The 11,938-nt window shown below is 28.9% G+C and overlaps 1 protein-coding gene across 1 annotated transcript in view; it reads left to right on the plus strand.

The window, feature by feature from the left end:
• Positions 1-7,657, plus strand: part of LOC107450041 (neurotrimin) — a 311,817-nt gene extending 304,160 nt beyond the window's left edge. Inside the window, exon 5 of the mRNA XM_043043209.3 lies at positions 7,493-7,657. Within this exon, the coding sequence (XP_042899143.1) occupies positions 7,493-7,611 (119 nt within the window). The 3' untranslated portion in view covers positions 7,612-7,657. The remainder of the gene's footprint in view (positions 1-7,492) is intronic.
• The last annotated feature ends 4,281 nt before the right edge of the window (positions 7,658-11,938 follow it).

Raw genomic sequence — 11,938 nt, forward strand, 5'->3', positions numbered from 1 at the left:
CATTTCTCGTATTGTTGTCACTTTAAAACCATTAAAAACAGTTGCATAAATTTCTAATATTTCATATAATTTTACGCATGAAATAATTAAACGTTTAAAAATTTTTTTGTTGTTATGGTACTAAGTGAGAACTTACAAGGAACTCTCTTTATTTATACATGTGTTACATAACAAGCTCCAACGATTTTTTTTCACTAATTACGTATCTAATTTTTCCTTTGAAATTCAATATTCGAAACTGAGTGATAATCTGTTCAGTGATAATCTAAACTGAATTATCATGATTGACAGTGCGATGGTTTGAATCCCATCGTTAATGCCGTAATATTTCCTCCATTTCTTCAACAAATGAAGAGTTTGCAGTCTCCTGAACTCCCCAATTTGTGACCCTGAGCAATTATAACACGATACTCTCATTCACGCATAGATGGCAGCACAATAAAGCTGCTACTTTTCTACTGCTTTGAAACCATACTACTTGTAAATGGTTAGAAAAACCGCTTAATTTTGTATCCATGGACTTTTTATTACGTATATATATTACGTATATATATTACGTATATATATTACGTATATATATTTCGTATATATATTACGTATATATAGTACGTATATACTTCAGACAAATTCAAAACATTAAAAGTACCTCAATCATAACGATTAATTGAATGGATAGACTACTGTCAGTTATTTAACCATAACTTAAGACTTAAAATTCCAACAGTGTATAAATAGAAGATCTCAAGATATTTATAATTTTTTTTTTTTTTTTGTACAATGATTTCTAATTTTAAATATCTATTTTGTAGAGAAAAAGCATTTTATTTTCTTATAAGCAAACAAAAATCACAACTATAATTGGAAAAAGAATGAATATAAAGATTTCGCATTTAGTCTCTAACTGTAAGGGAAACTAACTTAATGAATGGAACTTTACACCATTACACACCCTACTATAAATGAATGGCTCTATTCTCGTTAAAGATGTTCTCTTTTAACAGTAGAGAAATTAATGGCTTAAAAATATCATCCCAACAAATGTTCGATTAATTTCTTTCCTTTCGGGAAACTCTATTTCTGGCAAATCGTATAAAAGTGATTAAGGACTAAATTAAGGACACAATACTTAGGAAGATTTAATGTGGGTTAGTATAACATTTAACAAAATCACAGTAATGCTATTAAAATAGTAAGGCATTTTTGAACAATTCAATACGATTTCATATAAAATTAGTTAAGTGTTGTTCGAGAATATTTTTAATTGTTTTCAGCGTAAATTTAAAAAAAAAATTAAGCTTCTGCACAGTAAAAGGATTCCAAATCATATTACCGTAGAAATAACTTACTGCATTTTGAATGCATTTCCGATAAAATCTACTTTAAAGTATAATCCATTTCACCGTAAAATTTCCTTTTACCGTAAAATATTATGCCGTAATTTTTACAGAAATATTCTTTTATGGCTGGGATAGCCTAGTTTGTAAGGCATCGGGCCCTTGTCTAAGAGTTCGAGATATCGATCCCGCAGGACAAAGACAGTAGTAACTGGTGACTGGTGCACGTTAAATTTGTCGGGTCACAGAGTTCTCCATGTTCCCATAACAAATCATACCTCTGGGGGGTCATACTTCCTTGTCTCTCAGAATGGTTCAAAATTACAAGGCATTTGTAACCGTAAGTCCTAAATTTAGCCCGGCTGTTCAACGATGGTTATAAAATAAAATTAAAATTAATATTCATATAATTAGAGCGATTCAGTGATTTTACGGTAATTATTACCACTTGGAAAATTTCGGTATATCAGATTTCTTGCTCTGTATCAAGTAGGGTAAAAATGAATTTTACTGTAAGAAATTACCGTCGCTCTGAATTCTGGTATTGCTAAATGGACGTTTTTACTGTGATGTGGTTTTGTCACTTGGTGGTTTTGTTGCTTAATTTGGAGGGAAGTTTCTTGCTTACATTTCGCTTCATTAACTGATAATAAGAGGAAACTGATGGTTCAATGCAGTGAATACTACTAGTCTAAATGCTAGTTTCTACGCGGAACAAAGATGATCATCAACATTTAAGAGAGAGAAAAAAGTTAAAACCCAAAAATGTCGGAAAAACTTTATGTGCATAAATACAGCTCATTCGACTTGTCATAAATACAGCTCATATAATTACTTACATAACGTTTTCTTTTTATTTAGTGTTATTGCCATAATTGAACATCTTATTTATATGGAATTGAAAAGACACAGATTCCTTCACATTCACTTCTTGTAATTTTACACGTACTCTGGTGACGAGTTAAATAGTGTAATTAAACTTAAATTGAAAATCAGGAATAAAATATATTTGCCAAGATCTATTTTAGATATTCCGCATTATTTTATATTACACATTGAGGAAGAACATGAATATTTTCGTGGCTAGGGGAACTATATGACGAATAATTCATACTTCATATACACCTGTATGAATCTAAATCTCTTATGTGGTCAGTTCAGGGCCAGAGTAAAATTAGAAGATCTGCTGTTGGGATTTACGCCTGAGTCAGTCGGGTTTTAGAAAAGTAACTGATGCCCTAAACCCGGGCTTATAGTTCAAAAGGTACTGCCTAGACTAAACGTTTTGCTCAGCTCTATTTTCACTAAAAGTATGAACGATTTGCAAAATATTAACAAATGCTGTAAACGGAACTTTTTTGGTATCCAAAACCATAGGAGAATGCAGAAACTGAAAGTTATGAACAAATTTAATGCAAAGTAATATAAATATTAGCTTAAAATAAGGTTAAAATAAAGTCTCAATGGTTTCAATATCATCCATATATCATTGAAATAGGAAAAATATCAGAAAAGTAAAGCATCAGAAATGTCATTTCTCAATTGCAGCCCTAGTGTCAAATTCTGTAATTCTCAGACTTTATTATTTTTGGTCAAACTCTGTAACAAAAATGTCAAATTCTGAGACTGTATTTAAAGACTCTGTTACAGAAGAGTCAAACTCTGTCGCTTCCTCACAAACCCTACATGGAAACAAAAGATTCAAGAAAAACTATCGCAGTGTACGGTAAAGAAATTTCTGGTAAAGAAAAAAAAAGCATAATGAAACCAAAACGTACGGAATTTAAACCATTCATATGGTAATGGTTTACTTAAAATCTAAATTTTGAAAACTATGGCTTTTATTATTACACAATTAAAAAAAATACGAAACTGAAAAGTAAATTTAACAGAATAAGTCGTTTTTAGGCCACGTTTTGATGTATCATGACTAAATTTTACCAAATTTACCAAATGTTACCATATGTTATAAAATTACATTTTATTGTTAGGTGATGGTGATTATCAAAGTGCCCGTAAAAATTATTGTGCTTTTTGGTGTTCCCAAAGAGCTGAAAACACGGTAAACTTTACCATGTTCTTGTCGTTTTAAACATACTTTTTGTCAGTGTAAATTACCAATGGCGAGGTGGCCGGTGAAAATATCACACCCTAACTTAAAACATCTCTGGAACATATTTATACCTATATTCAAACACAGCGACATTAGAAAACAATAAATATAAATGTGTTGAAATACACCAGCAGGAGGTACCTGTAGAAGAAATTAGTTTGCGCATTTTAATAATGCTTTTTGTTTAAATTATTTTGAGTTACTTTATTACGAGAATAAATTTAATTACGCATTAACAAAAAAGTTAAAATTCAGCTGTTATATGACAAGTAGACTAACTGAAAACTGGCATAGATTTTCAACTAAATTATAAAGAACAATTCTTATATTTCTGTCTATTTACCACGTACCTTCCATTTAAACATTTTCTGGTATCCAAGGATCATTAAATAATTTTTTTTTTTCAGAAACATTTTTCGTCACGTCTTAACGTAATAGGTCTCTAGATTCTGTCCTAGTCTAAAGCAATTATTATTCGCAGCAAGAAATCATTAATTTTAAACTATTACTAATGGGAGAAAACACCATTAAATTTTTGACTTGGTTTTTTTGCGGAAAGAAATAGTTATTGTTTTAAAAATACTTTTCAAACTGTATCTCAATTAGTCATTTTTTTTTCTCATCTTGAAAGCAGGTAAAAATTAAAATATTTGAAAAAATAAATAGTTTGTTTAGACAAAATTATTGTATTTTTTTTTTTTTTTATGTCTCCGAATTTTAGTTAGGTTATAAATAAAGTGTTGATTACATTTTATGGCCTTGCATTTGAATAATGACTCTTAAATTAAATTTTGTAACATTTTATTTTGTTTAAAAGTAAATTTGCTTGGCATGCTTATTTTTATTTTGCGCCACTTGCTAACTTAGATTTAATTACGTTGATTCAATACTAAATTTCGTCTTTTAGTGTATTATTAATTATTGAATCCATTTAAAAATACTAAATATTGTTTTCTTATTTTAAGACCGTTCTACTAATGTTTTATAAAGTACTTTTATAAAGTATTGGGAAAAATTTGAATTCGTGGAGAACTTTTTGAGGGAACTAATCTACGTGGAGAGGAAAACCACCAAAATCTGCCATGATTACCCTGACGGCAAGGGGACTTTATATATATATATATATATATATATATATATATATATATATATATATATATATATATATATATATATATATATATATATATATATATATATATATATATATATATATATATATATATATATATATATATATATATATATATATATATATATATATATATATATATATATATATATATATATATATATATATATATATATATATATATATATATATATATATATATATAAAGAGAGAGAGAGAGAGAAAGCATTATAAGAAAATAAAATATTTTAAAATATTTTTCTTAAGCAAATTACAGAAATACAGTTAAAAAAAAGTACTAAACCAATTAATTTAATGCTTACTCTGCGCTGTATGGTAAGTAACCTGACGCTAGATAAAATACTTTCCATGTAAAAAATTTTATTAAAATGGAATTAGATTTGTAGGAAGGAATAAGTGTAATAGTTTTAGATGTAGCTTCAAAACTAGCTATAAGGAGTGCAAAAAAAGTGAAAAACTCTAAAATACGAATAGTTTTAATCAAGAGGGAGGTTTTTTTTTTATTTTTTTTTTATTTATTTGGGGGGGGGGGTTCCAGACACTCACAAAATTTTGCCTCGATTTCGAAGAAAATTAGTTGAGGGGAGAGTTTAGAATGTCCTTATATGGTGAATCTTCCAAGTCTCCGCTATCTTTCCTAGGGCAAAAAATTATTTCATCCATTTAATTTCTTTTGAGGGGGAATGCAAATAAAACGCATGAATAAAAATTTAACGCATGAAGAGTGAGGTGTAGCAGGGAGGGATAATTTCCCCTTAAATTGTAGGAAAAAAAATCTCTCTTCTTTTTTTTCTTCAATTTTCTCACTTTCTTTAAAGATATTCAATGTTTATTCAAACTATAATTTCCAAAACATAATGAAACAATAAAAATAGTTAGCTGAAATATCGGCCAATAGCGGTTGAGAGGAATATAGGTTATAAAGTTCTCGTACCATTTAAGTTTTTGAAAAGTGTTTTTAAAAATATGATTATTCCTCTCTTTCTGTCAAAGTTGTTACTAAGTATTGTCATTAGATAAAGGATTTTTTGGGATGGGCAAAAGGGAAGAAAAATGATTTATATCGTTCCTCTCCACAGAGCACGCCACTTATGATTTCTAAAGAATTACAGAGTAGTGAACGCTCTAGCGGAAAAATTAGGAAGCTTCTTTACATGGAAATCCATGTTGATGAATCAAGTAGTTTTATACATGTGTTAAGTTCCTGTTTCGGTTAATCGGTTACATTAAAGCGAGCCGTGATGGCGCAGGGGATAGAGCTTTCGCCTCCCAATGAGGCAAACCAGGATCGAATCCCGGCGATGGCCAGTCGATAAGAATCCGCATCCGGCTTGCACCGACCACAGTGATGGCGTGAAATATCCTCAGTGGTAGACGGATCAGGGATTAGAGTCCCCTTGCCATCAGGCTAACTGTAGGGGGTTCTCGTGGTCTTCCTCTCCATGTAACGCAACTGCGGGTTAGTTCCATCAAAAAATCTTCCGCGAGGACAAACTTCTCTCTATACTTGATCCAGGAGTTCCCTTGTCTTCTGGGTTGGGTTCGAAATTACAAGGTTGCGGAGTTGAACATTGGAAGTCGTAACCCAAAAAATTGGGTATGCTCTTCAACGACGGTTGTAAAAAAAATCGGTTATACTGGTTTTCAATGAATGTGATAATTGAGCATCCTGTGTAAGTATATTCTAAAACTAAAGTGATGTACAGTGGGCCAAAAAAATACAACTGTTCACCCTGAATAACTTTTAATCTAATGATCAGATCATCACGTTATAGGACTCAATTTTAATGGTTCAAGGGGGTGAGCTCGATAATGCTACTTAATTGGTGCAGATGATATTTTAAAATACGAAATCAGTCACAAAAACGTACATTCTCTGAAGAAACATACTCTTCTTTCGATGCATTCAGATATCTAACCCTAAAATATAGGAGGTAGTCACAATCTGGAAAATTGATCCCTGTTTTTTTGGTCAGAAGAGAGATCCGAAATTTGGACCCTTCACTGCTAATTTTAGTTTTTGAGTATTTCGCCTTTTCTCGTTAATTCTTGAAGTGAATTGAAATTTTTCTTGCACACAATAATAAAAATTTGCTTATCCATACATAATTCAATGCTAAAAATATTTTTTAATAAATATGCATAGTTTTTTTATTATTTTATTCAATTAGTGTCGAAAAAATTTTCTGATGTAAGACATACATTTTTTATATCATTTTAAAAAAGCGTAATTTTATATTAATCAGCTCCTGAGAAATTGAATTTTAAAAAGTCGTATAGTTAAAATTCGCTTACGATGTGGCACTAATTAATTAACACATTTAGAGTTTACCCTAGAACTATTATGATCGAGTCCTACACGCTTGAAATTTACAATACTTTCGTAACATTATGTTCCACTTACATTTTATAGGTTATTTATACTCATAACTGTTAAAAACACTAATATCACATTTCTCGATTCGTAGGTAAGACGAATTGGGCGACCGGTTTCATAAATCATACCACTTGCAGACCTTGTGGAAACAATTATAGTGCTTACTGCCCAAATATTATTACCGAAAATATAATTTAAGTAGATGAATATTTGCATTCCTAAACTAAAATATTTCAATTATAATTGTCCACAATTTGTGACTTGCAAAAGGAAAATGTGAAAAGTGATACTTACCTTTCAAACCTTGTGGAAACAATTAATTTTTAGTGCATACGGCACAAATATTATTGCAGAAAAAGTAATTAAAGTGGATGAATATCCGCATTCCAAAATTAAAATATTTCAAATATTATTGTACGTAATTTGTGAATTATAAAAACGTAAATGTGAAAACTTGTGCTATTTAAATAACTCTTCTCTATGCATTTGATTTTCAAAATTACTCTATTTTGCAGGAGAAAAGCCAGCTGCGATGCAGCATGACGCCAATCCAGGATATTCCTTGTCTTGTCCATCCCAGCCTCATCGAATTCTTCAATGGCTCATAGTACTTTTGTGGTTTATACTCAGGTGACCGACTCATATCATCAACTGAAACCAAAAAAAAAAAAAAAAAGAAACACTCAAAAGCCGAACTTGGCGACAGACTCAAACTTCATTTTATTTTGGGTTTTGTTCTAACTGAGAGTGAACCAGATTTGGAACTGTTTCTAAAATGCAACAGATTTTACCACAACTCGGAAGTGACAAAGTTGCCATTTTAAGAAACTTGTACTGAGTTCTTATGTATTTATTCAATACGTTGTAGAATAAAATATAACTCCGGATAAATCTTCGTGACGTACTAAAGATGAATCGCTCGAGGTAACGATGATATTCAACAAGGTGCTTTAGGTAAATCACTCAAAAACATTGATGTGTTGAACGTTTATTTTCCCTTTAAAGAATAAGGGAGTGTTGAATTGAAAGTGAAAGTTACAATTACTGCTCATCTTTAAACTTTAAGTTTTGTTCGAGAGACAGTAATATGAGAATACAATCAAATGTATTGTTTTCTTTTTTTTTATTCGATATAAAAAAACAGATGTTTTTTATCTATTTTGTAAAAAGAAATTTAAAAACATCTAATTGTTACTTATTTAAATAATTTTTACAGGAGAAATTTGAGCAATTTAAGCGAGTGATGCTTGTGCATTGTTACTAAAATATTTTCGGAATTGAAATAAATTGTGATGCCAAACGTAATCACTCATGAGCATTTTTTTGCAGTCTATTAATTATTAGAAATTTTATATTTTGTTAATAATATATTATTTATTAAATTTTAAACTTATTATTAAATCATATATTATTGAAGAGATTAAAAAAGTTCTTAGATTCAAAATCGACATTGTCTCTAAATTTAAGAAATAATAAACAAAAATAATAATTGTGTTCGAAATTTTTTTAAAACTTCTAAATATTCTTAAACAAAAACATCATGACTTTTAAAAAAGATAATTAATAACCTGTGGTTTGCAAAATGTTAAAAACGTTTTAAGTTAAACAAATTTTATAAAATGAAATTTTTAATTTTAATTAAAATAACATAGTTTAATTACATATATGTTACAATAATGTAATAACTAATTATAATGAATTATTTATATAAAACCGGTTGTGTAATAATTAAGAACTTGTTTCGAATTGACTGAAAAGGACTCATCGATTTGTTCTGTATATATATATATATATATATATATATATATATATATATATATATATATATATATATATATATATATATATATATATATATATATATATATATATATATATATATCTTTCTAGCAATATACGAAATGATTTTTAAACAAAATTCTCTAATATTCGTCGTTCCCTTTATTAGGTTTTAAAAAAGTAAAAAATAAATATTTCTGTGATTAAACATGAATTAATGAAACATTCCCAAGTTTTTCGAGATAAATAATAGTGACACTAACTCACAAATCCAAAATAGTTTTAAAAAAATATTTTATTTATACAAAATTATTTTTTGTCCTAAAATAAGCGGTTGTTGATGAAACCAACTATTTGGAGGATGAAAGTGTTATAAATGGCTGAAACCAGAAACTTTTAGCCAGTAACATATATACTTGTCTATGATGAAAAATAACTTATTTTAGATTTAAAGAACTGAGTGATTTTCTCTAGTCAAGACTTCATCGCTCAAGGACTTATGAAGAGATTGTTAATGTGCATCGTACGTTTATGTTGCATGTAATGGTTCATAATGTATAAAATATGAATAAAGTATTAAACTGTTCATTTTAAATGGTGCATTTGTTTTTTTAAACCTAAACTGTTTTTCTCATAGCACATATTTATTTAATGATCCTAATAACATTTATTTAATTAATTTCACAGGTCTAATTTTAAACACAAAGAAAGAACATTGTGTTTGAACTTAGACATTTATTAATATTTCCTCCTCCAAATATGCGGTTGTTGATCAGACCAAATATTTGGTGGAGGAAAGCTATAAATAGTTGAAACCAGATACCATTAGTCTGTGACATACAAATGTCTACGCTGCAAAAGGATCTGACTGATTTTCACTAGTTAAAACTTCATCACTCAAGAACTTATAAAGATATTATTAATGTAGAACGCACGTTTATGTTGCAGATAATGATTCATAATGCATACAGTAAGACTAAAGTATAATACGATTCATTTTAAATATTGTATTCTTTAAAAAAAAAGTTTTCCTCAAAGTACATCTTCATTTAATGATACTAATGATTTTTATTTAATTTTTCCAAGCTCAAACAAAGACAGAACTAAAGTAAAACTCTAAATTGCTTCTTTTTTATAATTAGTTGCTATGCATCATAAAAATAGTAAGTAAAATAGCAATGTTTTTAACAACGTCTGCACGGAGAAAACAATTTTGGAAAACTTACGGTATTTCATGGTAATGAGATTTATAGAGGAAAAAAACATAATTCTGAAGTTAAAACATTAATTTACGATATTTCCATTCACTGATCCCTTTTCCATTCATATTATAACAGTTTATCGAAAATTCTGGTTTTTAAAATTATAGTCTTTATTACCGGTCGGGAAAGGGCCGGTATACCCTAGTCGGTAGGGCGCTGGGCCCATGCCCGAGAGTTCGTGGGTTCAAACCCCGCCGGCCAAGGACTCCCCGTGTAGTAAAGTGACTGATGCACGTTAAATCTGTCGAGTCGCATAAGTCCTCCATGTTCCCATGACAAATCAATACCTCTGGGGGTACTGGATTGGAGATCGATCGTTCTCTGATTCACGTCAAAATTACGATCTGTGGATGAATGAATGGATGTATGAATGGATCCGCCCTATGACGTATGTGTGGCGTTTGGTGTGACGTATGGTGTGGCAGAAGTCGAATTCTTGGCCATAGATGGCGCCACTGGAAAGCAAGAACAATTGCACCCCCTCTGCCTAAACAGGCATACGTCAACAATATTACTACAGATTTTGTAAAATAGAACAGAAAAACAGAGCTGAAGGCTAAATTTAACTGAATAAATGGTTTTTACGCCAATCTCTAAAGAACCATGATGAAATTACCAACTCATTAGCCAATTTTTATCATATAATGTAAAATTATATTTTATTGTTAATTTTACCAAAATCATTACCAAAGCGATTGGGTTAAAATTATCGAGCTTTTTGGTGTTCCCAAAGAGAGAGAAGCATGGTTAAGTTTACTTTCTTCTGATACTTTTAACCATATTTTTTCTCAGTGTATAAATAAAGTGATTTTGAGAATGTGTATTTAACACGTGTATCTGTTTTAAAAAAAAGCCAAATTTTAGTCGTCAGTTTTCTTACCAACTCTTGAAAACCAACAATACAATCTTTGAATAATATTTTGTGTTTTCACATTTAATAGCATACATAATAAAAACTTAATAAACATTAAATAACCCGGCCCCCCTAACAGAGGGAATACGGAGAAGTTTTCCATAATTAATAATTCATTTTTAAGAATTACTTTCTAATGTTCTAAAAATATTACTAAAAATTACTTTCAAATGTTCTGTCTGTAAAAATTTTGTTTTATTTAAAAATGTCAAAATTTCAAGAGACTCTAATGCGAAGTGCAGAATGTCTAATAAATGAAAAGATTAATTCCTAATAATAATTAATTTATTAAGGAAACATAATTAATGATCGCAACCTTTTTTTAATTTCCAGCTAATTAAATAATAACTAAATTATGCATAAAAGTTAATTAAAAATGTAACAAATCTAACAAATTTCTTCTGTCTGTTGTAAAACATTTTTATTTGAAATAACTTGAAAAAGAAATGTCTTATATGTTTAATTAAACATTTGATAACCTGCTGTTATTGACGAATATTATTTTTTTAGAAAAGTTCCCAAAGAGGGACAATGAACAATCTGTTAAACTATAATTTTTGTTTGAAAATAATAAACTTATTTTGTGTGTAGTTTTTGTATTCTTTTTTAATAAATAAGCTCAATATTTTAATGATATCCAAGAAATATTAATTTGGAATTTATATTTAGACTTAAATAAGGCAATTTATTGTTTAATTTTTCAATTAAAACCTTTATAAATCTGCAATTTGAATATACAAAAAGATTTTAATTGCAATTACTTTGTAATTAATTGTAACGTATCAGAATTTCCAGAATTTAAATTTCTGAATAAATAATATATATATATATATATACACTATATATATATATATTTTCACTGTTTGTTAATTGGTAAGTATAATTATTAATAATATTATATTATTAATTGCAGAAGTTGATTGAGGAATTGAGGAAATGAGACTATGTTACATATTTTCTAGAGACAATGTGCATTTATTATTGGAAAAAACAATTCAAATATCTAC

This window comes from Parasteatoda tepidariorum, chromosome 8 (assembly GCF_982258835.1).
Source record: "Parasteatoda tepidariorum strain Cologne lab strain chromosome 8, Ptep-v5.0, whole genome shotgun sequence".
NCBI classification, from domain to species: Eukaryota; Metazoa; Arthropoda; class Arachnida; order Araneae; family Theridiidae; genus Parasteatoda; species Parasteatoda tepidariorum.